Raw genomic sequence first — 27,260 nt, forward strand, 5'->3', positions numbered from 1 at the left:
CAATAAAATGAAAAAAATCTACATGAAGTAGTAATAATAGAATTCTGATGCTTAGTGTAATATTAGAATTAAAAGAAAATAATTTCGTATATTAATAGAATACTTTACATTAATAGACAAATCTAAAGATTCTTAAGATATGTTATAACTTTATGCAGACTCAAACTTAAACCATATTAAATTATCAACGCCAATCTTTAACAAGATTTAATATACGGATCCGAGATGAATAAATAAAAATATGTTATATCAATCCTTGCGTGAATGTAAAATTATATTTAGAAGATTAAAGCTTAGTGTACCAACTGGACTATCAACTTAAGAATAATGAGAGTAATAACACAGTAAATAATATAATTTGAGTAAAGGAACTAGTAGCAAATATATGGTAAAAAACATTTGGAAAATTTATATATGGTATTACAGTAAAGTTAAAAATCATCAAATATTATAAATTGACGCGAATCAAATTTGGGTTACTTATAATGATAAGATAAATAAGTAATAATAACGGTAAATAAAAATAAAATAAATTTTGATGATTAAATTGTTTAAAATGATGTGAACTATTTATATATATTTTACGTGGTACATTTCTCAGACTTATACCAGTTACGATATAAGTTCAGAGACTAATTAATCTTAATAAGTTAAAACTTAGTTAATCCAGCACTGGGGAATAGCGAGGTTGGTAATTCTGATATGTTCGGGTGATACTTGTTACGTAGGTAGGCATTTTCAGGCGTCGCGAACCTAGACAGGGAAACTGCATTCTTGTATCACTAGGCATGGAAGGAGACTTGCTTCTATTAGTGAACTGATAGATCCCAAACTTTACTTAGAAACCGATAGAGTACCTTCTCTCGTAGTTAGAAACCATTAATCTATTGAAGTAGAAATTTAGCGATAAGAATTTAGACCTAGTCATCCTTTAGAAATTAATTCAGCATAGTGACCTTAGAGACAATCATCTTATGGAATTTGAATTTAGTCTATTGAACCTAGAGCCACAAATTTTAGTTGTAGAAAGCCATATAGGTTTGTTCCTTGTTTTATATTGTTTGCGCTTAGATAGGAAATAGGATTATTCCATAAGGTGGGGAGTTTTGATGACTAGAAGGATGGTTCGATTTTCGAGGACGAAAATATATAAGGTGGGGAGAATGTAAAGACCCTGAAGCTCGTCAACTCTGTTAGACTAGTCAAAAGACGTCTTGGCCGCTAATAACTCGTTTATTATAACTCAAACGATAATTTATAGGAATTAATCTAACAACAATTTAGATACGAAAAATAGTACCGTTGGATAGATCTCGAAAATTTATGCGAGATGGACTACTCGAGCGTGTTATTCGGACCCCGGACGAAGAAGATATCATCAGATTAAAATGAAGGAAAGAATTGTCGTTTCTCTTATAACTGCATGACTGTCCTTATCAAATTCTTGGGTGCCTTAATAATTTCTTTGGTCTTATCAACCCAGATAGAGCATATAAGCTTATTATTTCTCTTTCTTCTTCTTCTTCTTCTTCTTCTTCCTGTGTTCGCTCCTACAGATGATTTGAGAGGCGAGAGAGAGATTCTGAGATCTGGATAAGAAGAGATTGATCAAGAATCAAGTGATGTTTCTGTTGAGGGTGAAATGAATATGTGGTTGAGGTTTTATCTAGAGTCTTATGGAACTGAACTCAGTGGTTGATGTTTAGAGGAATAGGTTAGGTTGAACCTTTCAGTGAAAGCTTGGAACTGCAATTGCATCTAGGTTGTTATCTTTGTAATTCAATTTGAAGTTTATTTGAATGATTTAATTGATGTATTATTAGTTTGAAATTAAACTTGAGTTAGAGTTGTAGAGTTTAGAGTTTGGTGTTGCACAATGATTGTGCATTAGCTTTCCTTGGCCTGAGCAATGGCTTTGGCCTGTACAAGTGTTTTTGTTTTGTGCCATTCAGTCTAGTCAGGTATCTAACTCTATCTGACTTAGTCCATCTGACTTAGTCGAATCGGGTTTGAACCACTGAGTCACTAGTCTTGACTCGTTGACCATCGACCCTGGACATTGACCTAACCTTGGACGTTGACTGTTGGTTGACCTTTGACCAAACGTTGATCGTTAGTTGACCATTAGTTGACTTAGATGGACCAGACCTTTTGTTCGGGCCGGTTTGAAGGGACGGGCCGGAGTAAGCCCGCGGGTCATGGTCTTGGTCTTAGGATTAGTTTTTCTTAATTAGATGATTTGGACCCCTTATGGTCTGAATTAGCCTTTGGCTTCTTCTACAAAGTTGTAGATATTCATGAGACTTAGACAATGTATATAACCAATCTAATTGACTTAGACAATGTTAAAGTTAGATATGAAAAGTGGTAGAACCATTAAATAGAATTGTATGATTCTTGTGTGAGCCATTTTGGCTAGATTCTTAGAGTGCTTGTGTGATTGACAATTAGTTATTAACAACGACCAATTCAAAGGATGAACCAGTGGATCGTGGATCTCGAGGTAGGCGTGGCTTGTCATCAAAAGAGGTGGGAATTTATTTTAACTCTTTTGTGATTATTGTTGTTTTCATTTACAAAAGTTTTTTTTTTAACAAATTCATGCATTATCGGATTGTGTATTCCTTGCATTGTTTTATTTAAATTCCGAAAGTATATAGAATACGCTCCTTCTTTTTGGTGTGTAAGGAATTGGTCGACACCAACATTGATGTGTAAGGAATTGATCGACATTAATGTATAATATTGGATGTGTAAGGAAGTGATCGACATCCAATATATTTCATTGTCAATGTATACAATTGGATGTGTAAGAAATTGATCGACATCCAATAAGTCATTGTTTTGTCGAAGGAGTTAGTTTCATATACCATGGTTGTTTATTTATGTGAATTGGTTGTTTTTTAGTGGTTTGGGAAAACATGAATTGTTTTCCAAATCATTCCAATGATTACTTGAAACTTAGATGTTATTTTCCTACTGGGCACCGCTTTTAGGGATGATGTGCTCACCCATTCCCACTTTCAGTTTCAGAGTCAGATCAGAGTTGCGCAGCGAAAGCTTTAAGGGTTGAGTTCGCTAGTTGATTAACTTCTGCTATGTTTATTATATTGCATATTGTATTTGTAAACCAAATGACTGTTATATATGTATCATTTGAGAGGAGTTCTTGTATATTCGTATATTCCATAGCGGGGATAGTTTTTGGGTTAATCCTTTGTAGTAGTTTTTCTTAATTGAATGCTTAAGGATTAGTTTTTGGGATCATTAGTGCCTTTTTATTTAATTAATCTCTTGGATTAGTCAGCCGCTAGCTTTGGGGGCGCTACACTATCAAAGAAACAAATAATCCCAAACTCAAGTACTCGAAATTCCTTATCTTTTTAATAATGATTTATACAGTTATGTGTCATGTACCTCATACTTGGATGCCTTTACCTAAATAAGAGTACTGTTGAGTTTAGGGTCACTGAGTAATTGTGTGTCTTCCTTAATAAGGGCCAGGTAGTTTAATGATTGGAAATTAATATCCTAGTAGATCGTCGGCAGGTGTACGACTAGGACTATTACTTCTATAGGGTTTCCTTTCAATTCCTGTTGCATTTATGTTGTAAGAGAAACCTTGTTTTCGGGATAAGTTATGAATTAATGAAATTGTAGTTGGCTGCTCCGGCAGAGTTACTTAAAATCCGTTCTATTTCCGTTCAAATTAATCCTCAACCATACTAGAACAATATAATTGGAATTCAGAGATGTTCTTTCCTACCTCTACCATGGTTGTTCCCACTTGCAAAGAGCTACAGGATACTAACAACAAACATCAAACTGAGATCGATTCTCTACATGTTAAGGTCAAAATCTAGCTCTGCAACTCAGCAATACATCAACAAAGGATGAATTACAATCGCAAAAGGAGAACTATAGAGTATGATGCATAAAAAAATTTCTTCTCGAGAAAATAACATAGAAAATTCAAATGGAGCTCAGGGATCTAACCAGGGGTTTGTTTATGAAGCCAGTGGATATATTTTTCAATCTCATTCAGGGGGTAGAGATTTTCATTCTCACTGTCGTATTCCTAAACTTGATTTCCCATGCTTTGACGGAGAGAATCCAAAGGGCTAGATCCAAAAGTGTAACTACTACTTCCATATGCACAGTACTCTGTAATACAACAAAACCACGATAGCAGTGATCCATCTTGATGGTAAAGTGAGCAAACAGTATGACAATTTTCTCTTAAATAGAACTCAAATTCCTAGGCAACTGCTGCGTGAAAATGTTTATTCACGCTTCGAAAATCCTTCTCATGATAATATTGTGGGATTATTTAAAAAGTTGATGCAACTTACTACAGTTGATGAATTTTCTGAAGAATTTGAGTATTTGAAGGCCTTGTTATTAAGTGTTCATAAAGATTTCCCTAAACAATAATTTATATTCATATTCATTGGAGGGTTGAAGGAGGAAATTAGAGGGTCAGTGTTAATGTTTAATCATAGCACTTTGCTTAATGCTTTTCCTCTGGCTAGAATGCAATAGAGAACACTAGCCATCTAACAAAAAACCACTAAGCTTACTCATAGATCATTAACTCACTCCTTTTGAACTACAATAGACGGTATCTTTATGTATTGATAGGTGAGGAAGCTGAAGAAATTCCTAAGGAAGGGGGTGAAACTGAACAAGAAACAGAGGAGGACTCTCCTGTTGAGAGTGATATGGAAATCTCCTTACATGCTGTTACTGGTACTATCTCAGGGGAAAATCCCACTTCTGGCATTATTTTTGTGACTTTAGTTTTGTATTGCAAGCTATCAAAAACCCAGATTTGGTTCCTTGGTCTCTTTCTACTCACTGGAAAAACTGCTTAAAATTTGTTTCTTCTATTCAGTTTGAGTGCACTCATATATACCGTGAAGGCAACTCGGTGGAAGACCTCTTAGCTAAACATGGTGCGGCGATTGTTTCTTGCTGGTGGAGTGATCCTCCAAACTTCATAAGGCGGAAACTTCTCATTGATAACTCTTTTCTCCCGGTTTACCGCTTTCGAAATATGTAACTTGGTTATTTTAGTCTTTTACTTTTATTTTTTGTTCCTTTCTTGTGGGAGGTAAGGCCTAGCCCTCCTCTTTATTTCTTTCTGATTTTTAATAAATTTCACTACCTAGTGTGCCTTTGCCATGGGTAGTTTCCTAAAAAAAAGGTACTATCTCAGGGGAGACTATTAGGATACTAGGATTTATTAAAATACAAGCCATCTCAATCCTCATAGACACTGGTAGCACCCACAACTTTATTGATTTTGAACTAGCAAAGAGTTTACACACTGCCTCATTGAACAAACTGCTAGTCTATTAGTCACTGTGGATAATGGTGAGAAAGCATTCATCTCTGGAATTTTTTCTAAACTTAATTATTCTATGCAGGGTCACAAATTTTGTGGTGATATCAGATTTTTTCCATTAGGTAGGTGTGTTATGGTTTTGGGTGCAGATTGGTTAAGAAAGTTGGGTGATGTCTTATTCAACTTTTATAAGCTATGTATATCCTTCAGGCACAAAGGAAAGAAGATCACCTTAACTGGTATTCAGCATAAACCTTCTCTTAGTAAGATGAGTGGAACTGCAGTTAAGAAATTTCTTCAGAAGCATACTCATGGACTGATGGGACAACTCTTCTCCATATCCACCACCACTATCCAGTCACCAACACACCCCCAAATCACTAACCTTCTTGACCAGTTTTCTGATGTCTTTTCTGAGTCATATACTCTACCACCCCCAAGAAGTTTGGATCACAAAATACCCCACAAACCAAACAGTGAATTTGTGAACCTTAGACCCTACAAATGTCCTTACTTACAAAATTTAGTTGTTGAGGGTTTGGTAAAAGAAATGATTCACTCTGGTATTATCCAACCAAGCAATAGTCCTTTACTTCCCCTATACTTCTTGTCAAGAAAAAATACAATTCTTGGAGGTTTTGTGTAGACTACAAGAAGCTCAACAACCTCACTGAAAAAGCGGGGGTCTAACAACACCACCCAATATTTCTCTTAGCAATCTGTATGGACAAACTCGAATATAATTTTAAGAGAATCAACAAGACTCAATCAATTAAAAGTATATCAACGAGTTTATATCTCTCTTCTTGATTTGATTTACTCAAGCAAGTACTGCGAGTTCTAATCAAATACAAGGAATAACTTGGATGGTACCAAATACCAATATCCAAGGATCAATCAACAACAGAAGGTCGGATTTCCAATTGATTGATTCAAACGCACAACCTGTATTATTTCAATTACATAAACAAATATAATGCGGAAATAGAAATAACATAGATACCAGAAATTTTGTTAACGAGAAAACCGCAAATGCAGAAAAAGCCCGGGACCTAGTCCAGATTGAACACACACTGTATTAAGCCGCTACAGACACTAGCCTACTTCAAGCTAACTTCGGACTGGACTGTAGTTGAACCCAAATCAGTCTCCCACTGATCCAAGGTACAGTTGTACTCCCTACGCCTCTGATCCCAGAAGGATACTGCGCACTTGATTCCTTAGTTGATCTCACCCACAACTAAGAGTTGCTACGACCCAAAGTCGAAGATTTGACAATAAACAAATATGTCTCACACAGACAAGTCTATCAAAGGATCAATCTATCTCCCACAAATAAACCCTAAAAGGTTTTTGTTCCCTCTTTTGATAAATCAAGGTGAACAGGAACCAATTGATAATCCGGTCTTATATTCCCGAAGAACAGCCTAGAGTTATCAATCACCTCACAACAATCTTAATCGTATGGTAGCGAAACAAGATGTTGCGGAATCACAAACAATGAGACAAAGATGTTTGTGATTACTTTTTATATCTTGCCTATCGGAGATATCAATCTCAAGCCAATCAATCTGATTGTACTCGTACAATAGAAGATACAAGATCAGACCACACAACTACGATAAAAGTAGTACCGGTCTTGCTTCACAATCCCAATGAAATCTTTAAGTCGTTAAATTGGTTTTAGAAGAAGAAAACCAAAGGTTAAAGGATAACCGACTCTAGTATGCAAACTAGTATCACTGATGAGGTGTGGGGATTAGTTTTGCACAGATACTAGAATTCCCCTTATATAGTCTTTCAAATCAGGGTTTGCAATTAAGTTACCTTGGTAACGAAGCAATCAATATCGACCTTTAGATGAAAACCTGATTTAGATTCAAGATAATATTTCTCAACCGTTAGATGGAAAACTTAGCTTGTTACACACACTTGACAATGCACGCTTCTAGGTTTATTAACCGTACCCAAACGTATGCACTTGTTGGTTCAACAATAGTTAACCAAAAAGGTTATCCATATGAGCATTCCATATCAACCACATTCTTATTCACCATAACTAGTTCAAATGACTTCACATGAACTAGTTAGAGAGTTGTTCAATTGCAAGGAAATATTATGTATCTACATAAGACACAATTGAAGCAAAGATGATTTGATTCACTTGAATCGGTTCATGAACTTTTATAGCCACGGTTTGCAAACTGCATTCCTTAGTCGTCTTTAAGTTTAAGTTCAGAAATCATCTTCAGATATATAACCTTCTCAAGTTCGCATACTAGGTTCGCGGACTTAAGTTACCGGGCAGAGTTTACAAACTTCAGCAGAAATTCTCGGGTATGAAAACTTCGCCGGTTCGCGGACTGAGTTCGCGGACTTTGTTTCACGCAAGTAGTTTGTCAAATCCAGCAAAAATTCTCGGGTTTGAGAACTTCGGCAATTCGCGGACTTGGCTCACACCATTCTTCCGGTTCTCTTGATCAACAAAGTTCGCAAACTTTGGTTCATAGAATAGGACTTATACATAAATGTGTTTCCACAACAATGCTTATGTCCACCATCGGTTATGTAATCTAAACTCTCATTTCAATCATTGAAACATTCTTAGAGGACGTTATACAGTTGTTACACAATTTCTCGTCAAAGCAATTTTCAAGATGATTGAAACATATCATGACTTTCGTCACATGGTAAATATAAATTTGGTTAAAGCGAAAAGCTTACCAACTCATATTTCGAGATATAGATAGGCGAGGTATACTCGGCTCGAAATACCAAATGTGTATAATCAAAGTCTATATATATATAGCATACGACTTCTTGTCTCAAAGAGTAGGAGATAGAATAGATAGACTTTTGAGTGATAGATAAGTTCAAGTCTTCACATACCTTTTTTTCGGGAAGTTCCACCGGTTCCTTGAGTAGTTCTTCTACTTGTATGATAAATCGCCATGAAGTCCTTGAGCTCAACTACGCTTTCTATCCTAGTCCGAGACTTAGCTACAATAGACTAGAAATCAAGACTTATATTTTTGATCACTAACATTGACAAACATGCTTGAGATAGCAACGCATGCGAGTTCGACCGAGCAATGCTCTAACACTCACCATTAAAGATAAGTTTCCAATACCAGTAATAGATGAGATTTTATATGATTTACATGGATGTAATTTTTTTTACCAAAATTGATTTGAAGTTTGGATATCACCAAATAAAAATCTATCCTGCTGATATTCATAAAACTGCATTCAGAACTCATCATGGGAATTTTGAATTTAAGGTAATGCCATTTGGCCTCATAAATGCTCCGGCTACATTTTAAGCTCTTATGAATGATATTTTTCAAGACCATCTTAGTAAGTTCATTCTTGTATTCTTTGATGATATATTAATTTATAGCTCATCTTTATATGACCACTTACACCACTTACAAACTACTCTAGAGATACTCAGGGAACATCAAATTTTTGCGAACTTTTCTAAATGTTGTTTTGGAAAATTTGAGATTGAGTATTTGGGTCACATCGTTTCAGCTAATGGAGTTAAGGATGATCCTGCAAAAGTTTCTTCCATGGTAGAATTCCTTTACCAAAAAACATTAAAGGCCTTAGAGGTTTTTTAGGCCTCACTGGTAATTACAGGAAGTTTGTGAAGGACTATGGATTAATTAGTAGGCCTTCAACTGAACTCTTGAAAAAATATGCTTTTTTATGGTCTACTGCTGCAACTGAGGATTTCACTCAACTTAAGACAGCTATGTCCACTACTCCTGTATTGGCCATACCAGATTTTACAAAGCAATTCATTCTTGAGATAGATGCTTGTGATATGGGTATTGGAGCTGTGGTCATGCAAGAGGGAAGAGTTATTACATTCTACAACAATCCATTGGGTCTAAGAGCTGCTGCCTTTTCCACATATGAGAAGGAATTACTGGCAATTATACAAGTTGTGTCCAGGTGAAGACATTACTTACAAGGCTAAAAATGCATCATAAAACAGATCATTAGAGTATAAACTACTTCTTGGAACAAAAAATATCTACTGTTTTACAACAGAAATGGCTCATGAAGTTGCTTGGATTTGATTATAAAATCAATTACAAAAAGGGTTCAGAAAACAAGGTGGATGATTCTAAGGCCTCATGCACCTGCTACATGCAATTTCATTTCCTTGTCATAGCCTGCTTGGTCCAAGGAGCTCATTGACAGTTATGCTGATGATGCTAAAGCAAAAGATCTTACTGCTCAACTTACGCTCACCCCATATACTGCTCCTCAATTTTCTTACATAAATGACATCCTAAGATATAAAGGTTTACTATATGTAGGATCTTCAACAACCATCAAAGCATAAATCTTAGATTACATTCACTCTTCATCTGTTGGGGGACACTATGGGATGCAAGCCACTTACATGAGGGCCAAAACATACTTCTTTTGTCCTTCAATGAAGAAAGATATTATATTATATGTCTCACCTTGTAAGAATATAAGATTTTTAAGATTAACAAATGTGAGCACACTTCTCCTTCTGATTACTTCGTCCCTTTCCCATTCCCGGTCATGCTTGGAAATACATTTTAATGGACTGCAGTGAACGTTTACCAATTAATGAGTGAGAGAACATATGTTATTCTGGTGGATGGGCAGAGTAACTAAATATATCCACTTCATTGGACTTCATCATCCACACATAACTTCTTCTATGGCTAGAGAATTTATCCAGCATGTCTTCAATCTTCATGGTCTACCTGCTTTAATTGTCTCTGACAGAGATAAAGTATTCACCAGCAACATTTGGCAGGATCTTTTCAATGAAATAGGCACTCAACTGAACGTGAGCACAGCCTACCATCCACAGACTGATGGCCAAACTGAAAGAGTCAACCATTTCCTTGAAAACTACTTGAGATGCATGTGTGGTCACCAACCAAAAAATGGCATCTCTGACTTCCACTTGCAGAATGGTGGTACAACACCAACTACCACACTAGCTTGAAAATGATCCCTTTTCAGGCTCTTTATGGCTATACTCCCCCACACATGGAATTTCCATCTACTGCCACAACCTCAGTTGCTGTTGTTGAGGAGTATTTAAGACAAAAGGATGCAATGATTTCTATTTTGATAGACACCCTCCATCACTCTCAAGAGATGATGAAATTTTTTGTTGTGACAGAATCTTTGAAGTGGGTGATAGAGTATACTTAAAACTCCAACCATTCATGAAAGCTTTTGTAGATTTAAGGAAAACTTTTAAGCTTGCAGCTAAGTACTAAGGACCATTTACTATCCTACAAAAGATTGGACAGGAAGCATACAAGTTACACCTCCCATCTGAAGCAAGAATCCATCCTGTATTTCATGTATCCCAACTGAAGAAAAAATTGATGTTCATACTTCTCCATCTCCTACACTTCCGGTTCTTGACACTGATGGACATGTACTTTTCATTCCTGCAGATGCTTTAAACTCCAGAACCATCTCTAGAAATGGCACCTCTGCACCTCAGTTACTCATCCATTGGAAAAATGCATCAGCAGAGGATGCTACTTGGGAAGATGCCAGCTATATTACACACCACTTCCCCAAATTTCATCCTTGAGGATAAGGATTTGGTGATGGGAGGGTATTTTCATGTACCTCCTACTTGGTTGCCTTTACCTTTACAAGAGTGTTGAGTTTAGGGTGCCCTGAGTAGTCATGTGTATGTCTTAAAGGACGCCAGGTAGTTTAATGATTAGTAATTAATTTCCTAGTAGATCGTCGGTAGGTGTACGACTAGGATTAATTACTTATTTTAATTCCTGTTACATTTATGTCGTAGGAGAAACCCTGTTTTGGTGATAGTTTATGAATTAATGAAATTATAGTTGGATGCTCCGGCAGAGTTACTTAAAATACGTTCTATTTCCGTTCAAATTCATCCTCAACCGTATTAGAACAGTACATTACACCGTTTCTCTTCATCTAAAAATGCCTTTTTTTTAGGTCTTGATCTTTCTGATTTACGCTTTGGTTCGTACTGAACAATGTCCTTGATTAGATGAAGATATTCGTTTTCAGACGCACACTTTAATACCCACGAATAAGATATTTAGTTGGTGTATATCAGAGAGGTAAAAATGGATAATTTAAGCATCTCTAATTGAGTATGCTTTCTAAAAATACAATGTCACCTAAGGTTTTAGATCACTCTGAAGGATAAAAAATCTCTGCGGTGGTTGTTGGATAACTAAAAGTTAATTTGATATATATCAAAGTCTTAGTTTTTATTTTTGTTTTCATTTTCTTCTTAGATTTTCTAAATTAATTTTCCTACAAAGAAGTGACGATTATATCGGAATAAACAGGGATACAACTACCAGTGGAGATTGTTATGTAGAGATTGTTATAAAAAATGATGCAGGCGAGACCCGACTATTTTAAAACAGCCAGACGGGTGTCTATTTTGATGGGAAACGTCCCAATAATCACGACAAGGAGGTCTATGACTGCCTTGGTCTTCAAAATTTAGCCATATTCCATTGTCTCGAGCATCTAAGACCCATTTTTCCCATTTTAGGAAACTTCTGTTTTGCTAATAACTTCTTTGTTTGGATTGCGTTTGAGTCTCCATTTATGACCCGTAGTTTCTTTTGATAAATAGTTTCATTATTTAGGAAAATCTCAAATTTTCCAAAAATAGCAAATCTCAAATTTGAGTCGGTTTTGGGTTGTTTTCATCCTCTCTTGTCGCACAAGTTAGGGTTTTCTCCCAGGCATATTTAAGAGTCTTTTGGTTATTATTTTAGTCAGTTGATTTCCCTATTAAAATTATTTTTATTGAACTTGTTCAAATTTAATTCTGATTTTTAGTTATAGTCGGGAAACCGAGGTCTAAATAATTATCTTTGTTCATAGTCATTATTCCTAGGAATAATTCGAGGTCTGAACAAGTTGTCCCCTTTCTTTGTTTTCAATATATCCGCTGCATTAAAAATAATTTTTTTTTATTATCTTTTTGTATTATGTGTTATTAAATACACAAAATTGGTTAAAAAGACCAAAATCAACAATTCCTGGGTGAAAAGAACACTTAGATTTTGATACTGTTTAAATGGAAAAAATTGTAAAAATAGCCAGGATGTAAACAGTTTCATCCTACCCATTTTCAAATACTTTTTTTTTTATTTTTAATTTACATCAGGATGCATCCAGTTTCATCCTTGCTATTTTTTAAGTTAAAGACAGGATGAATCCAGTTTCATCCTTGCTATTTTTTTGGTGTCCATTTTACCCATACTAATTTTAACTCGTCCATTTGAACCATATTGTAAAAGTGAAATATCGCACATGTTAGTAAGCATGCGAAGTGAAGACTATATAACTTAAACGAGAGGAGATCGCACACAACGAGGTTGAGATGACGCACCGGATGATGTCATCAAAGTCACGAGTAAAGTGTGAAGATCTATTCGAAGTATATTCTGTGCGAGAACGAGTGATTGTATATGAGCGAGTGTATCGCATAGAGATTCCGAAAATAAAGGATCTCTTAGCTATCATCCACTACGTAAACACCTATATAAAGAGAAAGGTACGAGAGAGAAAGTATGATCAAGAAAGGGGACACACTTTTTAGACACAATTGTAGAGAGAGAAAACAATATTTTGTATTATTATTATCTCATTCTTCTTCTTTCATCAACTTAGAACTCCAAATACTCATTAATGAAGTCTCCATGTAATCCTTATGTAATTTTAATAATCATAGTGAACCCTAACCTTGTGGATGTAGATCACATTGATCGAACCACGTAAATCTTGTGTCTTATTTTACAATTCTAGCACTTTAATCTTTATTTTGATTGTGATCATAGACTTAGATCTAGAAAATATCATAAGGGGTGTGTTGTGGGATTTCCTGCAACTACACATATTTTAAAAATATTTGGACAAATGACCCATTTTCCGAATTAAATACCTTTTTTTAGGTCTCCACATAGGATATATGTGTATACAGTACCATTAAGGATGCTCTTAGAGCATCTCCAACAGTGGGTGTGCTAAAAATCCTACGTGGAGTTTTTATTTAGGTCCTTATTTATGGGGTTTTATATATGTGGAAAAAATATCAATATTTTGCTCGTGTACCATCTCCAATGGTGCAGGGTCTTATTTTTATGATTAGTTTTTTTGATGAAAATAAAAGTGATTTCTTTTTTCCTATTGGTTTAGAAAATTTATTTGAAAATAATAATTAAAAAAGTTGTTAAATTGATGACATGGAGGTTATTCTCAAGGTCTAAATAAGACTTTCTACAAGACCTTCTTATTTATTTTGACACCCTTCCTTATTCGTAGGACCTACTATTGGAGATGGATTTATGGAAAATGGGGTGTAAAATCCTACATGTCATGAAAAATAAATAACTTCACCCTCTATTGGAGATGTTCTTATGATGTTAATTTTATATTTGTGATTTATTTATTGAAAAGAATATTTTGTTAATTTTTTATGCAACAAAAAATTCTCCGTAAGATCCTGGGAACCCTTCTTTTCAAATTTATACCAGTTAATTAAATAATTGAAGAAGATATCATGGATTTCAAATTAACTTGAAACGCGACATTCAGAATATGATTTTCAATTCCACGCAACAAAAGAAAAATCAAATTTTTTAGAACTGGTTTGATTTTTTAATAATAATAAAATTTCCCCTTTGCCTTTCGACTCGCGGATTCATTTTGATGAGTTTATCCTTGGATTTCTCCGCGAGACGGAGAAATTCTTTTGGCCATCGACCTACATAGTGACTTCGGACAATTTCGATCTTCATGACCAAAATTATTACATTGGAAGGATATATTCTACTTATCTTATATGATTGAGAGTATTCTACTTATCTAACATGGCTGAGAGAATTATGTTTTCATCCCTAGTTTGAGACCTAGGTATTTTATTTGAGACCTGCCACTACGTACGAGACAAGAACAAACGTATAGAAGTAAAACTGAGAAACCGCTTATCCAACTATTTTACTTAATGGCTAATTTATTCATGATTAATTAGTATTAATTCAGGTGATTAATTGATGTTTAATCACGTTAATCTACAAATCAATTAATCTGAAATCATCATCAAAACATGTAAAAACTTTGATTTTTTTTTTTAAATCTCAACTCAGAATCGGTATATGTTCATGCACTTGTAAACCGATCCGAAGAATCGGTTTATAAGACTTAGAACATAAACCAATTGTAAAATTCAAGAGTTTTTCTGTGATTTTTTTCGCTAAAATCGGTTTACCTAAATGCCCACATAAACCGATTATAAATCTGGGCATTTCTTCGACTGTTTTGCTTATAACTTTTTCGTCCGATGTCGGAATGATCTCATTCTTTTGCGTTCAACTCGTATTTCATACTCTATAATATAAAAATAAAAATTTCAAGGTTTGTGCAAAAATTCAAACACGGTTGATATATGCATTAACCTATACTGATTGTTGTTGATGTTCATCGCGCACGAAGAACATCAAAACCATAATCGGTTTAGATCCACGGATTATGGGAAACGTTCTTCGTGTTTGATGAAGATCAACAACCATCGGTATACGTACATATAACAACGGATTGTGGTTGATTTTAGAAAAAATTGATGAGAAAGTTTTAGAGTTTGATACTTCAGTAGTTGATGAATCTCTCTTCAAAGGAACGGATTAAAGAGAATTAACTAAATCAATTGAATTGTTTTTCGCCGAAAATATTGTGTGAAAAACAAAAATCAAAAAATTGAATTATTATTTAAGACTAAGTTTTAGTTTTTGATTTTGATGGATTGGGTTTTAGTTCTATTAAAGATTGTTAATAGAAATGATTTAGGTTTTTGTATTTGTTTTAGATAACTAGAACACCGCTGGCACGGTGGGGAGGGCCAACCGAAAAAAAATGAGACACCGATGATTGCATAATGCATTATACATCGATTTTTTTTTTTGCAATGTTATTTTTGAGGCATATACATCGTTATTTAGTGGTTGCTTAACCGAATTAGTGGATGCATGATCCAAAAGATGACTGCGTAAAATTTTATGCATCCTTTGTGGTGGCTCCATAATTCGTTATGTATCTTTTTTTGTTGAGATAATATTTTTAGGCATGCAATGCCTTTGTTTAGAAAAAAAAAAGAGATATTTTCACAGTTTCATTTTTGCCTACACATGCCAAATTCAAAAAGTGAAAGTACCACTTTTCCTGAAACGGGGTGAAAGTATCACTTTTCCTGATACGGGGTGAAAGTATCAGTTTTCCTGACACGGTGTGAAATAGGGTGAAAGTATCAGTTTTCCTAAAACGGGGTGAAAGAATGACTGGTGAAAATATCACTTTTCCTAAAACATGATGAAAATGTCACTTTTCCTGACAAGGACTGAAGTATCATTTTTCCTGACTACATAATGAAAGGGTATCATCATCAAGTAAAGAAAAATAGGATATATAAGAAATTACGTGAAAAATAGGATAATAAAGAGTTTTTAATACTTGAACCAAAAGAGAGGTGTATTTTCGATTTTTAATAGTAACCATTTCCAATTGCATATTTGGGTTCGGTTTTATTTTACAAAAATGCGGCCACAAAACAAATTTCCTTCTTTCCTTCAGTCAATTGGCCCAATTACAATTACTAAGTTTATGTAAACAATAATTTAGTATTTTAAGATATTTCAGATATCATTTACTTTTTTCTATTGGGTTTAGAAAAAATCATAGACCTCAAAAGGTAGATGAAGAAATTCATAGGACTCAAACAAAAGCCTTGGACCTCGGGGAGGTATATTTTCATAAGAGAAATGTGGAAGTGAACATGAATTTCACCCCGGTATAAATAAAGAAAAATGCTGCTTCAAAATAATAAAAAAATAATAAAGAAAAATGCTAGTTTGAAAACTCCAACCAACCATGACGCAACGTGTTCAATCCACTTTCATTGAACAGTGAACATTTGACTTTGATAGACCAGTTAGTACATGTAGCCGACCATACTCAACAGCTACCCACCAGGCACTAGCCATCAACATAAAATATGTCACCACTTGCCACGAAACAGCTTCACTTTGATAAAATACAAGAAACTGTGAATTGGCACACCTAGATTAAACATTATCCTGCCTATCTCAACAAGTTAAACCTTATATTTATGCTCTCATGTGGAATCTTTTATCCGTCGTCTCATCATTTATATCGGATAACCATTGAGGACCTTTAGTTGGTCAATAATGGTTAGCAAGTATGACAATTAACATGTATTCCTCATATTAATTATTCAAGATATGAAACCCCTAATGAGTTTCTAGGCAAAGTGTTCAAGACGTTGAAAACTATAAATATAATGAACCACAATTGAAGCCTAAAACTTTCACAATCAAACTCTGCAAGATCTGAAAAATCCTTCCAAACTTACTAATCAGTCGTAAATCACAATCACAACTACTTCAGACAATATGCGCGGCCACGTAACCAACGAGATGGATGTCGTAGGAGCATCAGCTGATGAGATTTGGGCAGTCTACGGTTCCAAAGATCTTCCTAAGCTCATCATCACCCTTTCACCAGGTGTTTTCGAGAAAATCGATTACATCGAAGGTGATGGAGGACAGGGTACCATCTTACATATCGTTATGGCTCAAGGTAAATTAGCACACCTACATTCTCTGTCTCCTGCTAAATACATTTTCTTGGTTTTATATAAGCTTTTCTTTATCAATAAAGAACGGCACCGGAAAACTTCAAATTCAGGTCTGATACAATTACCAGAGTTCATGGACTTTCCTAAATTCGCTATATGATTGACAAATTTTAATATTGTGATTTGACACAGGAATTCCAGAGCCACGTGAATGGAGAGAAAAGTTTGTGAGAATTGATAACTGTAGAAGGGTGAAGCAGCTTCAACAGATTCAAGGAGGATATCTTGATATGGGATTTTCTTTGTACAAAGTTACATATGAAATCCTACCCAAGGACAAGAATTCTTGCATCATTAGGTCAACTGTCCAGATTGATCTTGATGACAAGAATTTCGAAGCAAATGCTCGTCTTATCACCGTTGATGCTATGTGGGGTATGGCAAAAGCAATCGTCAAATACGTACTTGACAACAAAGCTAAGCAGCAGTAAAATCTTTAATGGAATTTATGGTCGCCGTTTTGGTGTTTATCATGTATTAAAATGGAGTATGTTATGTTTGGGGCATGTGCCCCTTCCAAACATCTTTCTTTTTTGTTGTATTATTATTTTTTCCTGTTAAATAGTGAAAAATGTAATTTCTATGCTGTTGTTGTTAATGCGAATCGGCTTCAGGTAATTGCATTTTGCTTGTGCATTCTTGGATATAATTTAACAACACTACGAGAAACCACGCTATAATAATATTTGGAAAAAATAACTATAAAATGAAATGTTTGTCGAAATTTATTTGATTGATTAAATGATGTTCCCGTTTCACCGTGGTGATGCTGCCGGATCAAACACACTTGCAAAAATCGTATACATATATACATGCAGAGCTCAAAAGATGGCATGCCTGCGTTCGCAAGTGGCTATTATTTTAGTAATTTACTCCATATTCCCACATAAATAGAGGCTCCCTGTCTGCTGAATAATCTATTATTTGTCTGCACAAAATTGATTTAATAACGTGAAAGTTCGAGGCTTTCGATGAGCATTCCTCGTGAAATACGCCTTGGCGAGCATCCGTCCAAGACGGGTTTGAGCTCTAGTTGAGAGGTGTATACCGTCTGGTCCCAAAGGGAGTCCATCCGCATCAACCGTCAAGACATTTGGTAAATCCATCTCCAGCTGAGGTTTCCTTACAATTCCTTCATACGGCCCTTCTGTTGATGCCAAAGCAACCTGAAATAAGACGAGCTCCGTTCAAACTAGTGCAATGGTCACCGAGTTAGCTTCATACTCATATTAGCCTGAATTGCAATACCTACCTGAATGAAAGGGAGCAAGGGACGATGAAGATCTGCGCGAAAATTCGATATAAATTTCTTCAAATTATCTCCATAAGATTCAGCATCTACTGGACTAACTGTATCACTCTCCCCTTGATACCAAAGAACAGCCAATATCCTTCCACCTTCCATCAGCGATAATAGAGATCTCGTTATCAACATATTATAGAGTTGACGGCCCACTCGCTAATCCATGTTCCACCAATAGCACAGGGAACCAAACCGATGGTTCTGGAATCCATCATCGGTAGTAGTGTATTTGCAAATGCCATACCAGGACCAACACCACAAGTCTTGTTGAAATCGATATCTATGTGTAATGGTTCTTGTGCTTCAAGCCATTTATGATGTGAATTGAATCTCATAATCGACGGGTTTGGTTTACATTTGGATGGAATTATCCCGTCCCAAACATCATTAAAAACACCTCCACGGCCTGCCATATTACTTTGTCCGGCTAAAATGAATATATTCTTGTCCTGGAACGATCTCGATCTGTAGGAAACTAATAGTTCCGCCGATGACTTTGACAAATTAAATCCAGTGCAGAAAGCCAAAAGAAGAAGCAGAGGAGAGTACCAAAGAGAGAACATGCTTTCAATTCTCTCCCTCTCCCTCACCCTCACCCTCACCCTTTCTGTCTGTTGGTGAGAATGAGAGTAGCTAGTTTTGAATGATTAAATTGTTCGTTGAATGTTTATGAACTACTCCATTAAAATAACCAGGAAGTTTAGCTGCAGATGGTTGAAAGCAACGTATTTTTTAATTCTTTTTTTTGTTTTGTTTCTGATACATAGCATAAAATTGGTTGATTTTCGGGACAGGTATATAAATAAATTTTTGCGCAGCTGGACTTTGGAAAGGGAACCGGAATCATAATGACATTGTATAAACGGTAACATATAGAGATCTAGAATCTGTATGTTATTGTTGTGCGTAAAGACTCCAACGTGGTTGATCTACCGGCAAGTGAAGGTGTTTACTGTTTAGATATATACTTTGCAAAGTTGTTTCCGCGGAAAGCTTTTTCTGAGATTATAATCATCCTGATAGGCCAAACTCAGCAACTTATTTCATTTCAAAAAAACAAAAAAAAAAAGAAAAAGAAAAACTCAGCAACTCCCCACCGCCACTTGCCATTTAAAATATGTCACCAGCAGCCACGAAATAAAAGTAGTTTGGTAAAATACTGAAATAGTGAATCGGCACCCCAAAATTAAGACTTTACCGCCTATCTCGATTACTTAATTAGACCTAAACTATATTCATTTTTGCAAAAAATTACGTCAAAGACCTTTTGTACTACGTTACTTGATTTATAATATTACATCTTTTCATTAAAAAATAAAATAAAAAACACTATATTCACATTTGGAATCTTATCATCTCTCTATACACGGTTAAGGACAAATAGTAGGTCAATAGTGGATAGCAAGAATGACAATTGACAGGTCTTCCTAGTATTAACATTGAAGTTATTAGGAAAGGCTTTTAAAGGTGTTGAACAACTATAAAAGAAGCACAATTGCAGCCTAAAACATTCGCACTCAAAATCAGCAAGATCGGAAAAATCCTTAACATATTTGCTAAACAGTCATAAATTACCTACAATCATATATACTCTGGAGAAAATGCGCGGCCACGTAACTAACGAGATGGATGTCGTAGGAGCATCAGCCGATGAGATTTGGGCTGTTTACGGTTCAAAAGATCTTCCTAAGCTCATCATCACACTCCAACCCGGTGTTTTCGAGAAAATCGATTATGTCGAAGGTGATGGAGGTCAGGGAACTATCTTACATATCGTCATGGCTCAAGGTACGCTATATCTGCTTCAGTTAATTAGTACTTCTACTTCTCTTTCCCTCCTTCAAAATATATTGGCTTGACAAATCTTGATGTCTGTGGGATTGAAACAGGAATACCAGGGCCACATGAATGGAGAGAAAAATTTGTAACAATCGATAATCGAAGAAGGGTGAAACAGCTTCAACAGATTCAAAATGGATATCTTGATCTTGGATTTTCTTTGTACAAAGTCACGTATGAAATCTTACCAAAGGACAAGAATTCTTGCATCATTAGGTCAACTGTCCAGATTGATCTTGATGACAAGAATTTCGAAGCAAATGCTCGTCTTATCACTGTTGATTCTATGTGGGGTATGGCAAAATCAATTGTCAAATTTGTACTTGACAACAAAGCTAAACAGTAGAAAGATTTAATGGGATTAATGGTCACCCTTTTGGTGTTTTTCATGTAATAAAATGGAGCATGTGCCTCCTTCTAAACATCCTTCTTTCGTTATTTCTATTAATTAATCAAGAACGTATTTCTAGATTATTGTCAATTAAACTTTTCAAGTTTTAGTGACTGTTTGGGTACTAGAGTCTGAAGAAAAGCATAAATCAACCTCAAAATCAAGTCAAAAAGAATCTGCTTTATAAAATGTTCATTTTCTTAATTTTAAAAGCCATTTTGGAGAGTAACTAATTTTTCTTATCTGCATCACAAATGGTGCCAAATAGATACAAAATACTTTGACTTTAGTCAATGATGATTGAAAAATCTGGTCAATGATGATTGAAAGATAACTACAACCTCCACTCATTCATGTTCTACATTAAATCTCATCTCCCTCGCTTTAAGCTCATCCAAAGTTGAGCAATAGTCATGGCTATGGGATCCAATACAGAGATGAGTAATAGAAACAAGCAGTAGAACTTTGATACTTCCTCTGTTCTTTTCTAATAGGCCAGTTTCTATAAATAAAGGTTTCAAAAAAATAGGTCAGTTTCTTAATTGGGAAAGTTAAATGTTATTTTAATTTTTGGGACAACTTTTTTCTTAACTTCTTTTGGTGACAAGTGTCATGTGGACCACTTCACTTTACTTCTTTTGCTAACAAGTGTCATGGGGACCATTTCACTTCACTTTTTTTATTGACAAGTGTCATGAGGACCACTTTCAATGATTAGTTCTCTTAATTTCCTTAAATTTCGCTAAAAATAAACGGAAAATGGGTCATTTGTCCAAATATTTTTAAATCACGGTTCAAATGGACGAGTAAAAAATAGTTTGGGTGAAATGGCCAAAAAAATAGTAAGGATGAAACTGGTTTCATCGTAGCTTAAATTTAAAAAATAGCAAGGATGAAACTGGATACATCTTGTGTAAATTAAAAATAAGAAAAAATATTTGAAAATCGGCACGATGAAACTAGTTACATCCTGCCTATTTTTATATTTTTGTCCATTTAAACAGTATCAAAATCTAACTGTCCATTTCATCCAGGAATTGTTGATTTTGGTCTTTTTAACCAATTTTGTGAAAAATAAAAGTGGCCTATTAAGAAGAACGGAGGGAGTATAAAAGTTGGTCACAAAAACATTTATTTATAGAGTTTCAATGGTATGTCTCACCAGCCGCCGAATAAAACCTTGGCTTGGTAAAATACAAAAAATCAATTAGACTTTAGCGCCGACCTCAATTACTTGAACCTAAACAACTAAATTCACATATATGAAACATTATCATCTCTTTGTACCCGGTTAAGGACCAACAGGAGGTCAATAGTGGATAGCAAGAATGACCATTGAGATGTCTTCCTAGTTTTTTTTATTTTTGATTGAGAAAAGAGAATTTTATTAAAAAGATGGGAAAGAATTACAAGTAAAAATTACAAACATAAAGGAAAACTGAAGTACGAAAAGAGATAACAATGGGATACATTCCAACCAGAGATGGGATGGACGTGAGAGGAACAATAGTATTACAACTATGTGTTAACGAAAATGCTATCCCAAGAAAAGATGCAGTGGTCTAACCTGAAGTTAAAGTTTCTTTTGAAGGCTAAACTCCATGCAAGAAGAGACGCTTTGACATCGACACTTACTTGAAAATAAGACTGGGATTTTTCCTGAAAAATTCTTGCGTTACACTCATTCCAAATTTCCCAGAGCACGACCGCAAGAACCGAGTCCCAAATCAGTTTAACGGGTCATGTGATGGTTCTTGACCAGGTTTGCGCCAATTGCATAATTGATAATGGTGGGATCCAAGGCAAATGGCTAGGGAGAATAAGGGACCACAGCTTGCGAGAAAATTGACAGCTAAAGAGCAAGTGTTCAGTGGAATCACATTGAGAGAGACAAAGAGGGCATCAACTGGCTAGTTTGAAGTTCCTTCGCTGAAGAGAGTCTTGAGTGATAATTTTATTAAGGGATGCAGTCCAAAAGAATAGGTTGATTTTTGGGGGATATGAGGATTCCATATTGTCTTGTATGTGAAATTAGGAATGAGTGGGGATTGAACAGGTTCCATTAGGTAGTTGTAGGTGGATTTGACGGAAAATATACCTGTAGGTGTAGGCTTCCAAGTTCCATTGTCGGGCTGATCCGAGAGCAGTGGTGGAAAGTCACCAATGACTGCCAACATAGATGCGAGATGATTTACTTCAGCTTCTTTGAGGAGTCTCTTAAAGTGAAAAGATCAGCTAGATCCATCTAGTGATACATGATCTTTGAAGGAACCATGTTTCAGGCCAGCAATTTTGTATAAGGCAGGAAACATGTCTTTCAAGCATTCAACCGTACCCCAGCTATCAAGCCAAAATGAGATTGTGAAGCCATCGCCAATAAATATCTGGGATAGAGATGCTACCAAATGTGCATGAGAGGTGATATGTTTCCACAAGGAACAACCGTAAGGAGAAGAAGGAATCTGGGGAGTCCATACGGATTGAGGTCCGCCATACTTGTCTCGAATAATACGATGTCATAGAGTGTGCGACTCTTCACCAAATCTCCAAACCCATTTTGCCAGCATAGCTTTGTTCATCATCCCTAAACTTTTGATTCCTAGCCCGCCTAGTTTAAGAGGCTTGCACAATTCCTCCCAGTTAACCAATTGTATCCGCTTAGTTCCGCCACTGTCCCATATAAAGTTTCGCATGATCTTCTCCAATGACTTTATTACTGAAACAGGAGCAAGGAATAATGAGAAGTAAAATACAACGAGACTGGAGAGTACCGATTTAACTATGGTGATTCTCCCAGCCCTTATGAGAAAACCTTTCTTCCACGAGGCCAACATGGAGTCAAATTTTTCGACAACAGGGGCTCAAAGTGACTTTGCTTTTCCTTTATACCCAAGAGGCATCCCTAGGTATGTGAAAGGAAGTGCTTCAGTTGTGCATCCAATATTAGAAGCCCACTGATGCAAGTCTGGAACTTGATCTACTTGAATTAACTTGGTTTTCGAAGGGTTTACTCGAAGTCGAGAGACTGCTTGAATGCACTTAAGTATGCTCATTAGATTGCATAATTCCTCCCATGAGGGGTTGATGAAGAATACCGAGTCGTCATCATAGTGTAAATGCGAAATATGGGGAGATCCTGGTTTCACCGAAAATCCACTGAATAGGCCATTGTCCACAGCCTTGTCAATTATCCTCGAGAGACCTTCCATGGCAAGAACAAAAAGAAGAGGGGAGAGTGGGTCTCCTTGTCGTAGCCCGCGAGAAGCCGTGAAATTTCCAAAAGGACAACCATTTAGGAGGATTGAGAAAGTTGGAGAGCCATGGCAATATCTCAGCCAACTTAACCATTTTTCTTTGAAGCCTATTTTCCGTAGTACATCCTCAAGAAAAGACCAGCTCACTCTATCGAACGCTTTTTCTAAATCCACCTTGCAAATTAGTCTGGGAGCTTTATCCTTGATTCGAGAATCTACCAGTTCGTTCGCAATTAAAATTCCTTCGATGATTTGTCTTTCAGCTATGAAGCCAGATTGACTTGAATCAACTAATTGAGTCATTAATGGTTGCAGACGAGATGATAATATCTTCGCGATGACTTTGTATGCACTGGAAAGGAGGCTAATAGGCCTAAAATCTTTGACTGTCTCCACATGATTCTTCTTTGGGATCAATTCGATGAATGTGTAGTTGTGCCTCGTATCCATGTAGCTAGTACTAATGTGGAATCTCCTATCACGGAAAATGAGATCTTAATTGCCTTAAAAAGCTTGTCAAATGATAATGTGTTCCTAGTATTAACAATGACTTGGCAAAGCTTTTCAAGATTCTGAAAACTATAAAAGAAGCACATTGCAGCCTAAAACATTCACAACAAAAATCAACAAGATCTAAAATAATCCTTTCATATATATCTGTTAATCAGTCATATATACTTGAGACAATATGCGCGGCCACGTAACAAACGAGATGGATGTTGTTGGAGCATCCGCCGATGAAATTTGGGCCGTGTACGGTTCGAAAGATCTTCCTAAGCTCATCGTCACTCTCCAACCTGATGTCTTCGAGAAAATCGATTACATCAAAAGTGATGGAGGTCAGGGTACTATCTTGCATATCGTTATGGCTCAAGGTATTGCAGCTACTATTGCTTCCTTGGTTTATATAAAAAGAAATTTTGATGCATATATTTTTTTGGTGCTAACAAGCTTCACATTCAGGTCATTGTTACCTTTCTCGAAACAAAACTACTCATAAAAATCCAAGGTGACCAAACTTGTGATACAAAAACCCCACTCAAATGTTGGGATTCATTAAAACTCCATCTTAAACTAAATTGATACAAAAACTCCAAATTTTACAAAATTGATACAAAATCCCAAAATTCAAAATTGGTTTCATCAAATTTTATGATGAAACCAAAAATTGGTTTCGTCAAATTCTATGAGGTTTCATCAAAATCTTTGGAGTTTTTGTGTTACTTTTGTTTTTTGAGGTTTTTGTGTTACTTTTATTTTGACGGGTTTTTTGTGGATATATAATGACACATTTGGGGTTATAACTCGCGGACTGTTCTCGAGTATTTTCGGGTATTATCCAAACCCCCATCTGCTTTTCTGTTAATCTTAACCAAGAATGTATTTTTAAGTTTTTTTAGTGAGAAATTGATTTTCCTGCATTTTATTCTTAGGACGGACCTATTTTAAAATCAAGTTTATTAAAACCATTATTATTTAAATCTATAATCCCAAAACCTGCTAATTTAATCAAGTTCTAGAAAGTGTTTGCATACCAGAATAAAAATCAATTCAAACAATTATTAGAAAAAAAGATAAAATTATTTTTTATTTATTTTTAAAAGTCCTTATGAAATAGTTTTCCCAAAATAACTGCCATCTCTTTTCTATGTCACAAGTGATGTAAGAAATACTCCAGTCTCAGTGAAGCAATTCTTAATCAAGAAAAAAAACTATCAAATGATCAGATTATCCCTCGAAGACCATCCCTTGTTTAATTTAATCAGGTCTATCATACTTGTTTAAGGTAGGTCTTTTGATTTTCCTTCTCCTTAGCTTGAATTATTTCAATAAATACTATATATTTAAGTCAAGTTTTTTGATGTCAGTGGCTTATTGGGTGGGCTTGAGTTTTTTATAGGCCTGGCATAAAAAATCTCGTTTTTTGGGTACCACTCTTTTTTTTGGAGGGGACCATCATTTTATTTTGGGCAAGTTACTTGAAGTAGTATGAGAACATCCCTTATCCATATATTTATTTAAATACCAAAACTACCATCTTGATTATTTTTGTGTAATGATTAGTATAATTAACCATTGATTAAGGTTAAATTAATAAATGATTTTTTTTTAAAAATAAGTAGAATTGTTGAGTGATTAAAGTAGTAGCAGAAGAAGATGGAGATTTTTTTTTTCTTTTGAGATCGGTGAATATGGAGAAAAAACATCCTTTTGGTATTGAGGTATGCTTTTAACTTAGTTAATGTTGCTATAAATGGCCCAAAATATCTTCAAAATGAAAATCGTAAGAAAAAATTTCAACTAGGTCAACATAGTTCGGTTATATTATATGAAGAACATGTAACCGAACTTTCTGCAGACGTAGTTCGGTTAATAAATCCAAAATACACAGGAAGCCGAACTCGCTTTTAATGGAGGTTTTGATGAGTTCGATTAACAGGTTCCGTGTTAGGTAACTGAACAATTATTCCAGAGTATACAGAGTAATGTTCGGTTTCCAACATTAATTTTCTACTGAACCGAACTCAATATTAGAGTGAAGTTCGGTTAGAAAACTTTTTATTTGCAAACTAACCAAAATCAACATATTAATTTGGGCTTTTTGATAAAGTACCTCTACTTTTCACATTACACTAAAAAAGTGTCCCCGTTTTTTTATAAATTTGTTAAAGTGCCCTTCCCTTGACCGTTTTATTCAAAAAATGGTAAACAGCAGTTAACAGACGTTAATGCTTAGGTGGCAGCGTCCAAAAGTATAAAAAGCCCTTCCTACGACTAGGTAGAGCTGAATCGCCGAGTCGAATCAAGGCCATGCAGTATAACTTCCTAGATGAGCTCCACTTGCATTCTACCTGTCTAATCATTCCAACACAGACCCATACTGAATAATCAACAGCAACAGTAACACCTCCACTTCTTTCTTATAATCTTGAATCAGTACTAACCCTAAAATTCCCTTCTTCTTCCACGAGCTCAAACATCATCAATTCAATACTGGAAGATGAAATCGACCTAGATTCTTCTTCTAAGAACCTTAAATTGTCATAAATTGCTCCAATTTCATTCACCATCATCACAATCATCACAACCCCATGAAGTTCTGCTCAAATCAAATCAGACCCCAACTCTGTAGTTCTGCTCAATTCAAATCCTCAAATTGAATTATACAAACCCTAATTAAACAATTGTTTCAATTCAGGTTTAAAACAAACATTCACACACAAATTAATACAAACCCATATTTTAAATTGAATTAATTTAATCAAATCAGAAAAGAAAAAAGGAACTTAAATACATAGAATCAAGATGCTCTTCAATCAACTCAAAATCAGAATGAATGAATAGAATAAAATCAAAACAATTAATATCTCATGAAGAACACAAGAACCTAA

The 27,260-nt window shown here is 35.3% G+C and overlaps 2 protein-coding genes and 1 pseudogene across 2 annotated transcripts; 2 read left to right on the forward strand and 1 right to left on the reverse strand.

The window, feature by feature from the left end:
• The first annotated feature begins 16,630 nt into the window (after positions 1-16,630).
• LOC113330245 (S-norcoclaurine synthase 1-like) lies at positions 16,631-17,699 on the forward strand. The gene is made up of 2 exons (XM_026577114.1): positions 16,631-17,023; positions 17,214-17,699. Exons 1-2 carry the CDS (start codon positions 16,837-16,839, stop codon positions 17,510-17,512), a joined length of 486 nt encoding a protein of 161 aa, XP_026432899.1. The 5' UTR covers positions 16,631-16,836; the 3' UTR covers positions 17,513-17,699.
• A 105-nt stretch (positions 17,700-17,804) lies between these two features.
• Positions 17,805-18,986, reverse strand: LOC113330199 (annotated as a pseudogene).
• Positions 18,987-19,892: 906 nt separating this feature from the next.
• Positions 19,893-20,704, forward strand: LOC113330200 (S-norcoclaurine synthase-like). Its single transcript, XM_026577045.1, has 2 exons — positions 19,893-20,172; positions 20,274-20,704. The coding sequence occupies exons 1-2, from the start codon at positions 19,986-19,988 to the stop codon at positions 20,567-20,569; spliced, it is 483 nt and encodes a 160-aa protein (XP_026432830.1). The 5' UTR covers positions 19,893-19,985; the 3' UTR covers positions 20,570-20,704.
• The last annotated feature ends 6,556 nt before the right edge of the window (positions 20,705-27,260 follow it).

This window comes from Papaver somniferum, unplaced genomic scaffold (genome assembly GCF_003573695.1).
Source record: "Papaver somniferum cultivar HN1 unplaced genomic scaffold, ASM357369v1 unplaced-scaffold_117, whole genome shotgun sequence".
NCBI lineage: Eukaryota > Viridiplantae > Streptophyta > Magnoliopsida > Ranunculales > Papaveraceae > Papaver > Papaver somniferum.

Bases quoted from the DNA above. Each gene is read 5' to 3' on its own strand.
- LOC113330245 (XM_026577114.1), top strand. From the start codon at position 16,837: ATGCGCGGCCACGTAACCAACGAGATGGATGTCGTAGGAGCATCAGCT. The intron at 17,024-17,213 runs GTAAATTAGCAC...GATTTGACACAG, and splicing joins ACATATCGTTATGGCTCAAG to GAATTCCAGAGCCACGTGAA.
- LOC113330200 (XM_026577045.1), top strand. From the start codon at position 19,986: ATGCGCGGCCACGTAACTAACGAGATGGATGTCGTAGGAGCATCAGCC. The intron at 20,173-20,273 runs GTACGCTATATC...GGATTGAAACAG, and splicing joins ACATATCGTCATGGCTCAAG to GAATACCAGGGCCACATGAA.